Consider the following 17843-nt stretch of genomic DNA (forward strand, 5'->3'; position numbering starts at 1 on the left):
CCGAAGGGTGGCTGAACGGGGTGCAGCGCTGCCTGTTGGGTTTTGTGTCCCAGCAGAGCACAGATGATGGCCCAGAGGTGTATATGGGACCCGAGTAGGGTTTATAGGGGCCCAAAGGGGGGGGGTACTTGGTGATGGGGCGGTGTCTGTGGGGCTACAGGGGCTGTAGAGGGTCCCAAAGGGCAGGTATGTGATGACACGGAGGTGTTCAGGGGAAAGGCGTTTATTGGGTCCAAAGGGTGGGTTTGTGGCGACATGGCGGTGTTTACCGGGGCGGAGTGGGGGGGGTTATCAGGTCCCAAAAGGGGGGGGGGTTACGTGGGGACACAAAGGCAATGTTGGGATTTGGGGGTGCTTATGGGGTCCCACAGGGAGGTGCACGGGGACACAGAGGTGGTTATTGGGGTACAGGGCGGTTTATCTGGTCCCAAAGGGGGGGGGGGGTGGATGTGATGCGGCACGAAGGGGGCTTTTGGGACACAGGAGGGGGTATGGGGCTCCGAAGGGGGCTGAATGGGGCTGGGGGGGGTTCATGGGGCGCAAAGAGGGGGCCGAGGGGGACACCCGCGGCGAGGAAGGGCGCAGGCTCCGTCACGCCAGGTCTCAGCAATATTTTAATTACATGACAAAAGAAAACCGGTAGGATAATGCTGCGAGGTGAATATATATTTATATAATAAATCCGTCAGTTAATAAAGTAAATAGGAACCTTCTTGATTTCATTTAAATTTTAAAAGATCAGGCTTCTGTGTGGGTGCTGTGTTTAATTTTTTTTTTCTTTTTTTTTTTTTTAATTTTTGGTCCTCAGAAAAACCTGCTCCAAGGCTGGAGGGTGCGGGGGGGGGGGGTGAAGGGGGACGGGGTAGGGGAACCGGTGCTGCCTCCGTGCCCCGCAGCGTCCCGGGAGGGGTTGCTGGGGGGGGGGGGAGCGGAAGGAGCAGCCCCCAGGGGCTCCGCTGCCGCTCTGCAGAACAGGAATTCGGAAGAATTCGGAGGAATTCGAACAGAGGGCAAGGGGAAGCCGGGGGGGGGGGGGGAAGCACGTGGCGAAGGGCGGCTGGTGCAGGGGGGGGGATTTCTGCTCGACAGAGGCATAAATTAAAGAGAGGCAGGGCAGGAGGGGGGGGGGCTCCGCTTCCTACAGGGTGGGGGACAGCAGAGGGCCCTGGGCCAGTTGAAAGAAAACACCAGAAAGGGGTATATTAAAAAAAAAATAACGATGTCAGCTGCTGGGCGCTTCGAGGCTCCCCCCTGCTGCCCCCCCTCAAGAACCCCCAAGCGCCTGAAGGGCGAGCGCCCCCTCCCTCCCCGCAGAGCGAAAAAAGTGGGGGAAAAAAAAATAAAACAAAAATAAATCATTGCATAGGTAACGTGGGCGGTATAATATGCAATAACCGGCTCCCCCCCCCCCGGGGGCGGCCGCGGCTTCGTGTGTGTGTCCCCCCCCCCCGGGGGGCAGGGGGGGGGTGTGCAGGGGTGGGGACAAAGCGCCCGCGCTTGGTGCTGCCGCGGCGGCCTCAGAGGTCGCTCTCGCCGTAGAGCGCGGTGGAGAAGGATTTGTAGTCCAGGGCGCCCGGTGCGGCGTCGGGCCCCCGGTAGGGCGCCATGCGGGCGATGCAGTACTCGGCCTGCTCGGGGGGCAGCTCGCGCCGCAGCTCCTCGGCCGTGATGTAGTTCTGGGGAGGGGGGGAGAGGTGAGGCGGGGGGGGGAGCACCGCGGGCAGGGCCCCCCCCGGCCCCGGGGACGGGGCTGCCGCTCACCTTGTCGCCGGCCAGGACCTTGAAGGAGGCGATGACCTGGTCGGCCGTGTCGGTGTCGGTGGTCTCGCGGGACATGAAGTCGATGAAGGCCTGGAAGGTGACGATGCCGCTGCCGTTGGGGTCCACGAGGCTCATGATGCGGTTGAACTCGGCGTCGCCCTGCAGGGAAGGAGGCTGTAGTCACGGGGGGGGCGGGCACGGAGCCCCCCACGGGGGCTCGCCCACCACCACCAAGTTCCCGGGCTGAAGGAACCAGGGCAGGAGGCTCCCCCGTTTCAGGCTGGGAGGCAGAGGGGCTGCGAGGGGGGGTCGCGGCGCACAGCGTCACCGCCACCCCTTGGGCACGGTCCCCTCGTGCCCCTGAGCCCCCTCCCCAAGCCTCAGGGGCGCGCAGCGACGAGAAGACGACCAGAAAGGGACGGGGGGGAAATAAAAGGGAGAAGAGAGCAGAGAGCATACCAGGCTGCATCCCGTGGAGCTAAGGAGAGCTCGGAAGTCATCCGTGTCCATGCCTCCCGTGCGCTTCTACTCCCAGAGGAGGAGGAGGAGGAGGAGGAGGGAGAGGAGAGGAGAGGAGGAAGGCAGAGACGGGCAGCGCATGCAGAGGAGGAGGAAGAGGAAGGAAGACGCGGCAGGGCAGGGGGAGGAGGAGAGAGAGGCAGAGATCGAGTTAACGGCGGCGGTTTGGGAGCCGGCGCGGTGCAGCAGGCAGGGAAAGGGCAGGGACACAGGTCGGAGGAGCGCGAGGAAGGGGAGGAAGACCACGGAGGAGGGGAGGAAGAGAGGAAGGAGAGCGGTGAAGGGCGGCGCTGCGCGGCGGCCGGGCTTGGTACCTGTCTGTCGTTCTCCACGTCGTAGCCCAGGCTGATGAGGCAGGCTTTGAACTCCTCCGGTCCCAGGGCACCGCCGTGGTCCTGCACCATGGGGGCCAAGGGGGGGTCACAGCATCACGGGGGGGCGTCAGAGGAGGGAGAGGAGCAGGGGGGGCGCAGCACGCACGGAGGGAAAGGAAGGAAAGACGCCGTTAGGGGAGCGCGGCGGGGGCCGAGAGCAGGGCTCCGCTCTGCTTCCCCCACTGCATGGGAACAGGGAAAAGGAACCCCGGGGGTCTCGCTCCTCTGGGAGAGCAGCGGGGGGGTGGGGGACGGGGAGCCCCACGTCAGCCCCGGGGGGGGGCCGGCGGCCAAGCTCTGCCCCGCAGGGGGAGCTTTCGGCAGCGGCGGTGCGCTCGAGGCGCCCGGTACCTTGTCGAAGTGGTTGAAGGACGCCCGGAACTCCTGCATCTGCTCCTGGCTGATGCCCTTGGCGTCGCGGGTCAGGATCTGGTTCTCCACCTCGTTGATGGTGCGGGCGATGGTGGTGAGGAGCTGCTCCCAGCCCACGCGGATGTGCTGCGGGGCAGAGGGCGGTGAGAATGGCTGGGGGAGGGTCCCAGAGCACCACGCGGCCGGCGGGCGAAGCGGGGAGCCCCCGCCGGGACGCGGTTACCGCGGCCGCCACAGGGAGGTGCAGGGGCCGGGAGCCACCCGCGGGAGCTCCCGCGCCCTGACTCACCGCTCCCTGGCGGTGACGGGGCACCCTTGGGTGGCACCGGGCTCTCCCCGCTCCCTCTGCCTGGCCGGGCACACCCAGCCGCCCGGAGGTGGCTGAGGCACGGCTCAGCTCCGCGCCCGAGGCCAGGACCCCTCCCTTGGGCACCCACCTCCATGGTGTAGTTGGTGTGCTTGTTGTCGAAGATCAGCGCCTCCTGGATGAGCTGGTGCTGCTGCTCCAGCAGGTCGATGTTGGGCTTGTAGTCCACGATGCTCTGCTCGTACTGCTTCAGGTGGTTCAGCTGGTCCTCCAGCGTGCCGTTCATCTCGATGGAGATGCGCCCGATCTCCTGCGGGGGCACAACCCCAGCGGGGTGAGGGACGCGAGGAGCTGCGCCGTGGGGACCGCCGGCGCCAGGCCGACTTTCCCAAGGGATTCATCTCAAAGTTTTTGACCCCGGCCAGCTCTGGCTGCAGAGGGCGATCGCAGCACGGCGGCTCTGCCTTCCCCAGCCCCCCGGAGGTTGGATGGCACGCCAGCCCCGGCACGAGCCCCCCGGGGACAACCGCACGGCGCCGGCCGAGCCCTCACCTCCATCTTGGTCTGGATCCAGGGCCCCACGATGTTGGCCTGGCTGGCGAACTGCCGCCGTAGGTGCTCGTTGGACTGCTGCTTGCTCTGCTCGTCGAGCAAGGCGTGGTCCCGCTTGGGCACCAGCTGCTGGACCTGCAAGGGGCGAGGGGCGGTGCTGGAAACCCCCACGGGAGCGGGGACGAACCTCGGCCGGGGCCGTGGTGCTGCGCAGAGCAGCGCCCCACCGGGGGGGGGGCACTCACCCGCTCCCACTTGGAGTTGATGATCTGCGGGGTGACCGAGGTGTAGGGGTTGTTCCCCCCCAGCTTGATGCTGTTGAAGTCGGCGATGCGCTGCGCCTCCCGCTGGATGCCCAGGATGGCCTCGCGCTCCTTGTCGGCGTCGGGCAGGGTGGACTTGAACTGGTCGTGCGCGGCGATGAGGCCCTGCAGGAGACAGGCGCCAGCTCAGAGCCGGGTTTCGGGGGGCCGTGCCCGAGCACCGACGCCTCCCCCCCCCCCGCAGCGCCTCCCCACCTCGATCTCCTCGATGGTGTGGACGATGAACATGTCCTGCAGGTCCTCCATGGCGCTCTCCATCCAGTTGTTGAAGGGAGCCGCCCTCTTGGCGTACTCGAGGTGCAGCTCATCGATCGTCTCCAGCTGCTTCTCCGTTTTCTGCGGGGCCGGGGGGCGTCAGGAGCTGGGGGGGACCTGGGGAGGGGGTCCCGGCCCCCGCTGGGGGCAGGGGGGAGCAGCGAGGAGGCCCCCGCCCTACCTCCAGAGCCTCCCTCCGGCTGTGGGTCAGGGAGCCCAGCACGTCCCACTGGTCGCAGATCTTCTGGCACCGCGCGTTGACGCTGGGCGAGTCGTAGTAATCCAGCTCGCTTTGGGGGGGGGAGAGGCAGCGGGGTCAGGACGTGAGGACACGGAGACGGCCATCCCCACGCCTCGGGGACGGGCTGGGCACCCCCCCACCGCCCCCGCTTCCAGGAGGGGGCTCTGGAGCTGGGGAAAAGCCCCCCCCCGGGGCGCGGGGGTGGCCGCGGGGCTTTGCCACGAAGCACCCGAGCGGCGCTGCCACGGGGAATAAGGGCCGCATTCACGGCGTCGCCCTGCCCTGGGCCGTCAGTGTACTAATTGTGAGCGAGTTTATCTGGCTGGGGAAAAAAAAAAAAGGCGGGGGGGGGGGCGGGGGGAGGAAGGGAAAAGAGCCGGGCTGCCTGGCCTCCCGCACAATAACGGTATTCTGGCCGGGCTGCAACCGCGGGGGGAAGGGACGGGCAGAACAATAGGGGCACTGTGCGGGGCCGGGGCCGCGCCGAGGTGTGCTGTGGGCCAGGTTTTGGAGCCGGGGGGCTCGGCGGGGACGGGGGGGCTCGGCGGGAGCCGGGGGGGGCTCGGCGGGAGGCGGCCGTACTTGAGCTCCTGCGCGATGGCCGCGATCTGCTCCACGCGGTCCTGGTGCGCCGCCAGGTCGCTCTCGAAGGCCTCGTGCTTCCTGATGAGGGCCTTGATGTCGGACAGCGTGGCGCTCTCGTAGTCCTTCTGCTTCAGCATCGCCTCCTTGCCTGCGGGGAGAGGGGGCGAGGGCGCTGGGACCCCCCCGGCGGGACCGGGCAGTGCCTCTGCCCACCTGCCCACGCCAAAACCCTGGGGGGCCGCTTCGGCTCCGAGGAGCGCGGGTTGGAGGCAGAGGCTGAGCTCCGCCGTCCCACCCGGGCCTCCCTCACCTTCCTCAGCCACAACCTCATTTTTTCCGCCCCCCCCGAAACATCAAGCAAGCTGGCACCGCTGTGAGTGGCCTCGAGACGCCTCAAGGCTCGCCGCGGCTTCCAGCCCGAGCTGTGAGAACGGGGCTGGGAAGGGATTAGTGCGTTTCGCTACGGGGGGAGGCACAGCTGCTGCCCGGGGGGGGCTGGGGGCAGTGGCCAAATTCGGCCAGCTGGGCGCAACGGGGGAAGCGGCTGCGAGCACGCCAGCCTCCGCCAAAGTGGCCTCTGCGAAGGAGGGCAGCGACGGGCTCGGAGCTCCCAGCAGCGCCAAGAAGAATGAAGGAGGCTGAGCCCAGCTTTACGGGGGCTCCTCTGCCCCCCGGGGGGGGCTGGGACCTCCCAGCCCCCCCCCCCCCCGGGACCTACCTTCGGTCCAGGCCTCGTGGATGGAGGCCTTCTGGCGGAACTTCTCGGCCAGGTGGTCGAGGCGCTCCAGGCGCCGGATCTCGTTGAGCAGCCACTCCTCGTAGCCCTTCTCGGCCTGCTCCAGGTGCTGCCAGCCGTTATTGATGTCCTGGGGGGGGCACGGGGGGGGCGTCAGGGCAGGCCGAGCGGCCTCCCACCTCCAAAGCTCCGGGGAGAGGCCGAAGAGGAGGAACCCGACCCCCAGACCCGCTTTGGGAGCAGCTCCAGGTCCCGGAGGACCACCAAGCGTGCTGGGAGCGGGGCGAGGGCATCCCGGGGGCCCCGCGGGCACTCACCGACACCATCCTCCCCTCGGAGGGCATGAAGGCGGGCCGGTTGCTGAGGCGCAGCTTGGTCTGCAGCGTGTTGAAGTTGATCTCCAGCTGGCACTTCTCCTGCACCTTGGGGGGCTTGTGCACGCGCCGGTAGTCGCGGAAGTCCTCCAGCTTCTGCTGCATCTCCTGGATGGTTTTCTGCGGGCTGCGGTCCTCCAGCCAGGGGATGGTGCGCCGGATCCACTCCAGCAGCTGCGGGGGGAAGGGGGTTTGGTGAGCGGGACGGGGGGGGGGGAGCTGGGTCTGGGTGTGGGGGGGGGGGAGGACGGGCGCAGGGGGCTGTGGGGAGCCCCCCAGGGTGCCCCCCGGGCTCACATCGGAGGCGAGTTTCTCGTAGTCCTCCATCAGGTGCTCGTTCTCCTGGTTGACGGCCAGCACCTTGCAGATGCGGTTCGCCGCCGTCTCGGCCTGCAGGGGAAGAGCAGCGGGGGGGGGCGCTGGGACCACCGGGTCGGGGTGCCCCCACCCGCACAAACCCCCCCCCCACAGCCCCAGCTCGGCTCCGCTTCGCCCCAGAGCGCGCCTCGGTGCCGCGCCGCGGGGAAAACCCCGGCGCTGGCTTCGTGGCAGAGCTAAATCCGGTTTTTGAGCACCAAAGCGCACGGCCACGCCGAGCCCCCCCCAGCCGCGAGCAGAGCCCGGTGCCCCCCCCCAGCCCCCGGCAGAAGCCCCCGCCGCCACCCCGGGGGCTCCGGCACCGCTCTGCACGGACCGGGGGAAAGCCCCGGCATCGCCCGCCTGCACCCCGGGGGGGACAGAGCCGGAGCCCCCGGGGGGGGGTCCCACGAGCTGGGCGTGAAGCGGGCGCCGGCGGCTCCGGCACTCGACAGTCGCAAGCTCCGAGCGCTTCCTGGTGTTCGGTTCCCGTACCAGTGCCCCAGGGGGGCCGTTACCGGCCTCAAAGCACCGTTACCAGCACCCTTACTGGTCTCTAAGCACCGTTACCGGCCTCTAAGCACCGTCCTTGGTCTTCTGCTCTTCCCCGCGGGCAGCCCCTCGCCACAGGGGGCGGCAGGGCGAGGAACACCGGGCTGAGGCAGAAAAGAAAGCCCGGGGACCGAGCCCCGCTTGGAGGCGGCACGGAAAGGGTCCGGGAAGAGGAGGTGGAGGCCAGGCACCGACAGAAAGAGTGAGGAGGGTCTACGGAAGGACGGGGAGAGGAAAAAAGAGAGCTGGGGAAAAGGAGGCGGAAAATCAACGCTACAAGGAGAGAAAAAAAGCTCAGCGCCGGAGGTCCGAGAGCCTCCGGGGAGAGGCACGAGGGGCAGCAGCCGCCCCGCGGCCCCGGCCCCGCGTTGGCCATGCTGGCAGCCAAAAGCCCAGGCGATCACCCCGGGGCGCGAACAGGACCCGGGGCTGGTGCGGAGCCGGGCGGTGCGGGGACGAGGGCAGCACCCAAGGGTGAGGTCCCGAATTCCTCCCTTGGGGTTGGCGCCGCGCGGCACGAAGCTCCCCGGCTCGGCCGCGATCCCGACGGATCGCGACCCGGCGGCAACGAGTCCGCGTGCCGACCGAGCAGCGCCCCCCCCGAGCCATGAAAGAGGCTCATTTGGTCGCCTGAATCCTCTAATTAGTGCAGCGTGGTAATTGCTGGTCTGCCCCGAGCTCTACCACGGCTCCGTGCGGCAGCGTTTTGGGTCTGACGTGAGGCTTTTAGGGCAAGGAGGGAAGCGAGACCGAGGGAGGCGGCGGGCTCCACGCCCCGCTCTAACGAGGCTCCTTCGTTAAACGGGGCCCTGGATGAGGCTGGGGGCCGGCTGCCCCTTCCCCAAGCCCTCCGCCTCGCGGGGAGGCTGATTTACACCACCACCTACGGCTCCCAGGCGGCGCTGGGACCGGGACGGTGCCGCTGACGGGGACGGCTCGCCTTCCTCCCCGCAGGGACCCCGGTTTTGGTGCCTCACGCCCCGGGCGGAGCCGAGGCCGCCTCCGCGCGTCCCGAAGCCGTGCAGCAGCCGCAGGAGGTGCGGGGTTAGCAGGCAGCCCCCCCCCCCGGCCAAGCTCACCTTCTGAGCACCCGAGAAAGCGTGGTAGAAGCAGGAAACGTAAGTCATGATGGCCTTCTCATCGGGCCTGAGAGTGCCTACAATATCTGCGTGGGGAGAAAGGGAGGAGAGAGGCTGAAGGAGCAGCAGCGGAGCCCTCGCGCCCCTCGAGCATGCGGCGGAGAGGAGCAAGCGCCTGCTTGGGCCCGGGACCCGAACCAGAGCTGGCTGACGGGGTTATTGCTGCTGCTGCTGCTGCTGCGATCCCTCTGCTCGGCCTCTCGAACCGAGGCCTCGTTTCGAGCTGTTGGCCCCGAGCCTCCTCGGGCAGCCTCGCGGGGCTGGTTGCTGCCCCCGGGCTGGTGCCGTGCCCCGGCGTTGCGGCAGCGGGGGAGGCGAGCATGAGCAGCTTTTTAAACCCAGGCGAGCGAGCCGAGGTCTGGTTCCCAGGGCGCCAGGGGCAGCGGCCGCCTGAAAGAGAAGTGCCCGAGCGCGGGCTGCTGCGGGTGGAAGCGTTCGGGCAGGACGGCCGCGGCTGCCGCCGGTACCTTCTGCGCCCCCGAAAAGGCATGGTAGAAGCTGGACACATAGGTCATGATGGCCTTCTCGTCGGGGCGAGCTGTGTTGACAATGTCTGCAAGCGAACAACAGGGGTTAGGCTGAGGGGGGCACGGCCGCGGCGTCCCGGAGCCGCTCACCACGCCGGGCTTAGCGGCCAGCTCCTCCCCGGGCTGGGGTCCCGCAGAGCAGCCGGCTCAGGACACCTGCACGGGCACAAGAGGGCGTTAAATCATCCCGTCCCGCCGCACGGCCCCAGCTCAGAGCCAGCACGCGTCCTCTGCCCCCCGAGGGACGGGGTCCTGGGGTCCTCTGCCGGAGCCGGTCCATGCGCGGCGCGCGCCCGGAGTCACCGCGTCGCAGCCACGCGCGCCCGGGGCCGCTTACCCTCGGCGTCCAGCATCTTGGGGATGTCCAGGTACTTCTCCGCCACCTCGAAGGCGTTGTTCAGGTTCGTCACGGGGTCGTCCTGGAGAGAGAAGAACGCTGAAGGGCCGCCCGGAGCTGGCGCCCGACGGCACGGGCGCTGCCGAGGCGGCGGGGCGGCAGGCGTCGCGCCTCGAAGCCCGGCGCCGGCAGGAGGGGAGCGGCGGGGAAGGGGCCGAGCTTCACCTTCCTGAGCTTGTCGTACTCGATGAGCTCCGGCCTGTGTCTGTGGATCAAGGCGTTGAAGGCGAGGCCGTCCTTCCAGCTGCGTGAGGGGAGAGCCAGGGTTCCAGCGCACCGCTGCCTCCGCGCACCCCAGCACCCCTTGTCCATCCCCCCCCAGCTCCCCAGCGGACGGTAGCAGGGTCGAGATGAACCCCTCTAATTCCCCAGAGCCCCAAAAACCCCTGGGGGAAAGGCAGCCCGGAGAAGGGGGGGGGGAACGTTCCCGAGGACGCGCGCGAGCCGCATCCCCTCCTTGGGGCTCCGCCACTATTTCGGGGACGCCCCAAAGCCCGGGGGTACCTGATGTGGAAGTTCTGCACGTTGACGTTCTTGTAGGGGGCCGTCTTCCTCTGGCACCACAGCAGCAAGCCCTCCTTGGCAGAGGTCTCTGCAACGGGGCAGGGTCAGCTCGGCGCGCCCCCGCGGCGCCGAGGGCTCCCCGCGGCCCTGCCCTCACCTTCCACCGAGATGTCCTGGATGGCGAAGCGCAGGATGATGGTCCAGATCATGCCCAGCGTCATCTTCGCGTTGCCGTCCACGATTTCTGGGAGCCGGGAGGGAAAAAAAGCGACGCCTTCAGCTCCCCGTCGAGCCGCTCGGCTGGACCCGACCGCGCAGCTCATGCCGAGGGCTCGGGACCCTGCCGCGGATGGGCTGGGAGCTCAGGATCCCCGCACGCAGCCCCGAAATCCCTCCCGCCTTGCGCAAGCGACGCCTCCAGCAGGCGTCAGGGATCATGGCGTGGGGCTCTGGCGGAGCTGCGGCTGCTGCCACCGCGCCCTGGCATCGCGGCACCCGCTGGGACACGCAGCGCTGCCGGGCACCGGCGGCTTCAAAGCCGGGAGCCCCGGTGCGCCGCCGCGCTCCTCCGACTGGCTCGGCAGGGTCAGCCCCTGCCAAACGGGGCCGAGCAGCGCCGAGCCCCGGCCGGGGGGGGGCTGCGAAATCCCATCCGGAGCTCCGGGGCCGGCCTCGGGCTCTGCCGGCAGCGAGCTGATCCCAAAAGGGGCTGCGGGGCGGCGCGAGAGGCTGCTGGGGCAGAGCTCAGCGCCGCGGTGCCGCGCGCCCGAGGGGGGAGAACTCGGCTCCCGGGAGGGATTTGGGGGCTGAAAGCCCTCACGGCTCCCGGGGGGGTGGGGGGAGAGGTTCAAACAGCGCAGAGAACTCGCAGGGCTGCGTTTTGGAGACGATCGCTGACGGCAGGGAACCCCTGCAGGGCTCCGGCCCAGCACCGGGGCTCCCCCGCGGCGCTTTCGGGGCCGGCTCCGCGCGAGCCCTTCCTCGCCGAGCCGGCCCTCCCGAGCGCAGCCAGGCCCGGTTGTGCAACAGCTTCCCGAAACAGCCCCGACCTTGGCGAGGCGGGGAGGGAGGCAGGGAGGCCGCGCTGCCTTCAACCTTCCTGCCCCCACGGCGTTTATTGCCCCGTGGCACCGCCCAGCCGCCGGAGAAGGGCCCAAGGGCAATGCCCGCACGGCCTCCGGTGCCACAACGCCGCCGTGCCCCGTGGTTTTTTTTTTTGGGGGGGGGGGGGGGGGGGACCCTGCCACGACCCCTCCCGGGGGGGCTCGGGGGGCGCGCCGGACCCACCTTCAGCCCCGATGGAGACCAGCTTGACGCCCTTGCTGGCGATGAAGTCGAGGGCTTTGTTCACGTTGTTGATCTTGTGCACCCGCATCTTGCCCCGCTCCGGCTTCGGCAGCCGCTCCCCTGGGAAGGAAACGCCGGCGGGGCCGGGGCCGTGGTTAGGGGGGGGGCAGAAGGGGGCTTCCAGCCACGTCCTCCCCCCGTAAATAAAACGAAAACCAGGCCCGGGGCGGGGAGCTCACCTGAAATCACCTCCAGCAGCAGCATGAGCTTGAGGCCGTCGCGGAAATCCTCGTCGATGTTCTCGATCTGCGTGCCGGCCTTCCGCAGGTGGGAGTTGCACCACGCCGTGAAGGTCTGCAAGGAAGGGCCGGGGGGTGCTGAGCCCTCAGCACCCCCCTGACAGCGCCGGGGGGCGGCGTCAGGACCCCCCAGACCCCCTCATCCCGAGGACGAGCTCCCCACGGCACGCTGCGGGGCACGGCTGGGGGCAGGAGCAGTTTTGGGGGGGGGATTCGGGGCCATCCTGCTCGGCCTCCCGGGGAGGCTGAGCCTCCAGGGGGACCTCTTCAAAAAGGAAGGGGGAAGGAGGCTCCGAAAAGGCAGAAAGCGCCCCAAAAAGCCAGCTCTCGGCGGTGGGAAGGCGCCAGGGGATACCGGGGTGCCTTCCCCTTCCCCATTTTGCCCCAAAACGAGCTCCTGGAGGCCGGCCTCGGCCTCGGCCTCGGCCCCGTCCCACGCGCGGTCCCTGCACCCGGGGCTCCGCGGCCACAAAGCCCCCGCGAGCCGCAGGCCGGGCCCGCGACGCCCCCCCCGGGTTCACCAAATAAAGGGCACGGGGCCGGGCATGGAGCGGGGCCGCGGCCGCCGCGCTCCCCGCCAGCGGCCCAGGGGGTAATTAGCGGCCGGCCTCGTTACGCCAGCGCCTCATTAGCCCGGCCCATAAGCAGCTCCAGGCCACGGGGAGGACGCGGGCCCCGCGTGGCCTCCCCCCCCCATTCCTCTCGTCGGCGTGATTACGGGACGGGGAGGAGCGGGCACGCCTGGGTCCGCCGCGACGCTTGGCACGGCCCCACGGGCTTTGGCACGGCCCCACGGGCTTGGCACGGCCCCACGGGCTTTGGCACGGCCCCACGGGCGCTGCCGAGCTCCTGCCAAGCCGCCGGCAGCTCCCAGGGCCGGGCGTGTTCCTCCTCGGCACGGAGGAAAACCCCTCCCGGGAGAGCGGCGGGGAGAAAACCGCGGATTTGGGGGTTTTGCGGTGTCGGCGGCGGCGACCCCAAAAGCCCCGTGGCGTCCGCCCCAAAGCCTACGGGGGCCGGCCCCAAAAATCCCACGGTGGCGGCCCCAAAACCCCACGGCCGTGGTCCCAAAGCCCTGCAGCGATCAGCCCCAAAACCCCACGGCCATGGTCCCAAAAGCCCCATGGGGATCAGCCCCAAAACCCCACGGGGACCAGCCCCAAAACCCCGCGGCCGTGGCCCCAAAACCCTGCGGGGATCGGCTCAAGAAACCCCACGGGGACCGGCCCCAAAACCCCGCGGGGGTCGGCGCTGAGCGAGCGCAGCACGTGGAGGAGGAGGAGGAGGGAGCCAGGCGGAACCCGCAGGCAGCTGCTAAAAAAAGAAAAGGGAAATAAAAACCCTAAAAAACCGCAGGACAGCCTAAAAGGGGAAGCGGAGCCCGGCCTTCCCCAGGCCTTTTTCCACGTTCCCGGCCCGGCCCCGCGACGCCGGAGCTCCGGGACGCCTCCGATCCCGCAAGGTGCGGGTCGAAACCAGCCGAGGAGGAGCAGAAAAGAACCAAAATCTGCCCAAAGCCACCACCGGGAGGTCGCTGCCTCGAGGCTCTTCCCGTCCCGCGGCCTCCCTTCGGCCTCCGTTCCTCGGCGCAGGCTGGCGGCGGGGTTTTTGGGGAGGAAAGAGCTTTTACGGGGTCCTGACGCGGGGCTGTGAGAGCTCCCGGAGCAAAACCCGGGCTCCCGGCTCGCCGGGGGTCGCCGCGGGCTCGGGACGGGGCCGAGCCTCACCGGGAGGCCGGAGGGAGAGGCGAGAGACGCTGGGAGTAAAAAACTGCTTAAAAAAAAAAGGAATTCCGCACGCGCTGCTGGCATTTCCTTCCCGCGGAGGCGCGGGAGCTGCCCAGGCATTGTGTCCCCGCCGCCTCGGTCGGGGACGGCGGCGCCCGCGCACCTCCAGCCCAGGAGGCCGCCAGCCTCTTCCCGGCCCAAAGCGGCACCTTTTCGCCCCAAAGTCGTGCCTTTCCGCCCCAAAAGGGCGCCTTTCGGCCCCGGAGTGGCCCCTGCTTGCCCCACGGTGGCCCCTTCTGGCCCCAAAGCGGGCCTTTCTCGCCCCTTTTGGCTCCAAAGCGGCCGTTTTGGCCCCAAAGCAGCGCCTTCTCGCCCCTTCTGTCCCCAAAGCAATGCCTTCTCACCCCTTTTGGCCCCAAAGCGAGCCGTTTTGGCCCCAAAGCGGCCCCTTCTCACCCCTTTTGGCCCCAAAGCGGCCCCTTCTCACCCCTTCTGGCCCCAAAGTGAGCCTTTTTGGCCCCGAAGCGGCCCCTTCTCGCCCCTTTTGGCCCCAAAGTGAGCCTTTTTGGCCCCAAAGCGGCCCCTTCTCACCCCTTTTGGCCCCAAACCAGCCCCTTCTCGCCCCTTTTGGCCCCAAAGCGGCCCCTTCTCACCCCTTTTGGCCCCAAAGTGGCCCCTTCTCACCCCTTTTGGCCCCAAACCAGCCCCTTCTCGCCCCTTCTGGCCCCAAAGCGGCCCCTTTTTGCCCACTGTGGCCCCGAAGCGGGCCCTTCTCGCCCCTTTTGGCCCCAAAGTGAGCCTTTTTGGCCCCAAAGCGGCCCCTTCTCACCCCAAACCAGCCCCTTTTTGCCCACTGTGGCCCCGAAGCGGCCCCTTCTCGCCCCTTTTGGCCCCAAAGCGGCCCTTTTTGACCCCAAAATGGGCCCTTCTGGCCCCAAAGCGGCCCGTTTTGACCCCAAAGCGGGCCCTTCTGGCCCCAAAGCGGCCCCTTTTTGCCCACTGTGGCCCCGAAGCAGGCCCTTCTCGCCCCTTCTGGCCCTCCTGCCCCCGCTGCCTCCGCAGGGAATCGCGGGGCGCGGACTTTGGCCCGTCCCGAACGCCACCGAGACGCGTCCGCGGCGCTCGCTCGGGTGTTTGCTCGGGGCCGGCCGCCCCGCGCGGGTGTTTTTCCATGAGGTCACCTGCCCCAAAAGCGGCCGTTTTTAGGAGCCGGCCTCATTTCCCCCCTCCAACCGCTTCTTCCCCTCCCCGCCACCGGTTTTGGGGCTGGGGAGCGGGGTCCTGGGGCGCCGGGGCCGGGCCGTGCCGGGAGGGATGCCGACGTTGTCCCCGCGGGAAGCTCGTTAGGGCAGGAAGTTCGTTAGCGGCCGCTCTCAGATGTCGAGGAGCCCAAACACAGCTCGGGGGGGGGGGTGACACGGGGGGGGGGGCACTTCCCGGCCAGGCGCTGCCAGCACCCGGCCGGGGATCGCCTTCGAGGAGCAGCTCCGGGGGAGGAAACGAGACAAACGAGGGCTTTTTGGGTATAAAACAGGCGGGTTTGGGGCTCGGCGTGCAGGTGGCTGCCACTGGGCTCGCTCGGGGAGCCGAAGGCCCCCGGTGCGCTCCCGGCCTCGGGGCGCTGGCGGCTCCGCGGCCGTTTTCTGAATTTATGTTGTGTGTGTTTTTTTTTACTTTTTGTTTTTTTTTTAACGTTTTCCCCGTTAATTTGCTGCCGCCGGACAGCGCGGGCCGAGATTCCCCTCATTCTTTGCCCTTATTAGGCCGGAGGCTCGCCGAGGAGGAGGAGGAGGAGGAAGAGGAGGAGGAGGAGGAGGAGCGGCCGGCTTCGGCCTCACCTGGCGAGGGAGCGGGGCCGGGAGCCAAGCGAGAAGCCGACAGAAACCGGGCGATAAGGGCTGAGTCACGGGGCGCAGCCGCATTCCGGGCGCACCTCTGCCGGCCGGGCACGGCCCCGCAGCGCTCCCGGGGCTGGGATCCAGCTCCCGGGGGGGGCTCGGCCCCGTTAGGTGGCGGGGGGCGCGCGAGGAGGGTCCTGCGCGGGGTCAGAGCCCCCCGAGTGGTCCTGGGGTCGGAAAAGTGCCCGGCTGGAAGCCCCGAGCCCCGGTCCCGGATCGTGAGCCCCAATCCCGGCTCCTGGGCCCCTATTTCAGCTCCTGAACCCTAATCCCAGCTCACGAGCCCCAATCCCAGTTCCTGAGCCCCTATTTCAGCTCCCGAGTCCCTATTTCAGCCCACAAACCCCAATCTCAGCCCGCGAACCCCAACCCCAGCTCAGAAACCCCAAATCCCCGCTCACGCTCCCCGTGCCCACGGCCAGGTTCCCGTCCCAAACCCGTTTTGGGGCCCCGCGCTCCGTTTTCACCCACTTCACCCCATCCTCAGGCCGGGGCAAGCCCCCCCCTCGGGGTCCCGCTGCCCCCAAACGCCAGCGATAACAGCGGGGCGCCGGCACCGGCCTCGTGCGACCCCAAACGGGACGGCCAGGAGGCAGAAATGGGGGCTCCCCCCCCCCCAAATAAAGGGGTCGGGGTGGGAACCGGCGGCCCCGAGATGTTTTCCCCGGGGCCGGATGTTTGCCTTTGGAGCGGGACCAAGAATCCGGCCGCCGCCGCCGCTCGCTGCCGGGGGGGCGCGGGGCCGAGGCCCCCCCCGGGACCGGGACCGGGCGCACGCAGAGCTATTTGGGGCCTGGCAGCGATTTGCCCTTTTCCCCCCTTTTTTTGGGGCCGCATAGCTGGCATTCCACAGCCCCAAGCCCCGGGGACCGGACGCGGCCCCGCGGGACCCCCGCCGAGCTCCGCGGGGTCTCCCCGGCGCTTCCTGCCCCCTCCCCGCGTCCCTGGGGGGGGTGGGAAGCCCCCCCCCCCCCCAAAAAAAAGGCCCCCCCAAAAAGGGGGGAGCTCAGTGGGATCCTGGGGGGTCCCGACCCGGCAGCCGCTGAGCCCAGGAGCCGGCAGAATTCCTCTGGCCCCCGAAAACGCCCCGTGGGGGGCGGTAATTAAGGCAATTAAGGCACCGAATGCCCCCCCCCCCCCATGCCAGCGACCCCGGGCGTTACCGGCGTACAGCGGGGCGTTAGCGCTCGCCCCGTAATTAGCGCTCGCCCCGTAATTAGCGGGCGCTGCCCTGCGGGAAGAGCGCTCCTCTTCCTCCTCCTCCTCTTCCTCGCCCTGGTGCCTCCCTAGCGGCCCCCCCCCCCCCCCCAGGGACCCCAAAACGCCCCCCCCCCCGCAGACCCCACAGCAGGGGGAGAACTCCAGACCAAACTTTAGGGGTGGGGGGGTCTCCTCCAGACCCCCCCCAACGCCACCTCCTTAAGGGGGATCCTCAGACCCCCCCCCCCAAAACCACACTTGAGTCCCCCCTCAAAGACCCCCCCCCAAACTCCCCCTTTTGGAGACCCCCCCCCCCCAAAGTCCCCCCTCGCAACCCTGCCCCGCGTGCCCCCTCCCTAAACACCCCCAGAGACCCCCCCTAAACCCCCTTCCCCAGGCGTCCCCCTCCCCAAACCCCCCCCAAACCCCCCCCCAAACCCCCTCCAAACTCCTCAAACGCCCCCGAAGGCCCCCCAAATCTCCCCCCAACCCCCCCCCAAACCACTCAACCCCCCCCCAAGTCCCCTCTAAACCCCTCAATTCCCCCCCCAAACTCCTCGAAACCCCCCTCAAGTCCCCCCCAGGCCCCCCAAGTCCCCCTCAACTCCTTCCCAACGCCCTCGACCCCCCCCAACTCCCCCCCCAAACCACCTCAGTCCCCCCCAGCTCCCCCCGCAACCCCTCAAGTCCCCTGTAAACCCCCCAAAACCCCCTGAAACCCCCCCCGACCCCCCTCAAGCCCCCCCAACTCCCCCCCAAACACCTCAAGCCCCCCTCAGCTTCCCCCCAAGCCCCCCCCCCACCTTCCTCTGCTGCTTCTCCCAGGCGGGGTCCAGCAGCAGGTCGCGGTCCCAGTCGTCCTCCTGGGCCATGTAGTCGCCGTCGGGGCCGGGCCCGTTGCCGCCGCCGGGGTAGGGGCAGGGCTGCGCGGCGCTGTGGTAATCCACCATGGCGGCCCCCGCACGCTCCCGCCGCCGCGCCGACGGCTCTGCGCCCCCGCCCCGCGCCGCGCATGCGCCGCGACGGCCGGGCCACGCCCCTCGCCCGCAGGCCCCGCCCCCCTCCGCTCGAAACCACGCCCCCTCGCTCTGCCGCCCCGCCCCGCCTCCCACCCGAGACCACGCCCCCTCGTCCTTCGGCCCCGCCCACCCCCGTCTCACCCAGCCCCGCCCCCCAAGCCCCGCCCATTTCCTAATATGGAGCGAGTGGGCGTGGCCAGCCCCTCCCCGCCCAGAGCAGGCTCGTTAACGAGGGGTTTAATGAGCGGTGGTGATGAGGGGAGGGGCTGGGGGTGCTGAGCCCCCTCCCCACCCTACCTGCCTGCGTCCATTAATATTAATGAGGTGGGCGCGTCCTATTGTCACCAACACTGTTAACATCATTAATTAGGCTCTAATTTTAAAGACAATTAATATTAATGAGGGGGAGGTGCTGAGCCCCCTCCCCGCTCTAGCTTCATTACATCAGCAAGCTCATTAATATTCATGCAGGGGCGTGTCCCCCAGCTCAATTAGTATGAATGCCCTCCTTTTAATGACAATTAATATTAATGAGCAA

The 17843-nt window shown here is 68.7% G+C and overlaps 1 protein-coding gene across 2 annotated transcripts; it reads right to left on the reverse strand.

Annotated features, from left to right (window-relative positions):
* Positions 1–596: 596 nt before the first annotated feature.
* Positions 597–17306, reverse strand: ACTN4 (actinin alpha 4). 2 transcript variants are annotated; one of them, XM_080608907.1, is made up of 21 exons: positions 17090–17306; positions 11402–11516; positions 11163–11282; positions 10033–10119; positions 9876–9963; positions 9537–9615; positions 9312–9393; positions 8388–8473; positions 6697–6789; positions 6343–6573; positions 6008–6155; positions 5287–5437; positions 4645–4753; positions 4404–4544; positions 4131–4313; positions 3886–4020; positions 3464–3643; positions 3006–3152; positions 2595–2675; positions 1762–1920; positions 597–1676 (listed from the first exon to the last, which is right to left on the reverse strand). In XM_080608907.1, exons 1-21 carry the CDS (start codon positions 17234–17236, stop codon positions 1518–1520), a joined length of 2721 nt encoding a protein of 906 aa, XP_080465033.1. In that variant the 5' UTR covers positions 17237–17306; the 3' UTR covers positions 597–1517. The 2 variants fall into 2 exon arrangements, with proteins under 2 accessions (XP_080465033.1, XP_080465032.1); XM_080608906.1 differs by lacking the exon at positions 8388–8473 and adding an exon at positions 8915–9000 and having other exon boundaries at positions 17090–17302.
* Between the last annotated feature and the right edge of the window lie 537 nt (positions 17307–17843).

This window comes from Anser brachyrhynchus, assembly GCF_964034855.1.
Source record: "Anser brachyrhynchus genome assembly, contig: SCAFFOLD_424, whole genome shotgun sequence".
Taxonomy (NCBI): Eukaryota; Metazoa; Chordata; class Aves; order Anseriformes; family Anatidae; genus Anser; species Anser brachyrhynchus.

What these genes read in the sequence shown, in the direction of transcription:
- ACTN4 (XM_080608907.1), bottom strand. Translation starts at nt 17,236, where the DNA reads ATGGTGGATTACCACAGCGCCGCGCAGCCCTGCCCCTACCCCGGCGGC. An exon ending in GCCGGAGGGAGGCTCTGGAG is followed by an intron (nt 4,545 to 4,644) that starts GTAGGGCGGGGG and finishes CCGGCCCCGCAG; the next exon opens with AAAACGGAGAAGCAGCTGGA. An exon ending in ACACCATCGAGGAGATCGAG is followed by an intron (nt 4,314 to 4,403) that starts GTGGGGAGGCGC and finishes TGTCTCCTGCAG; the next exon opens with GGCCTCATCGCCGCGCACGA.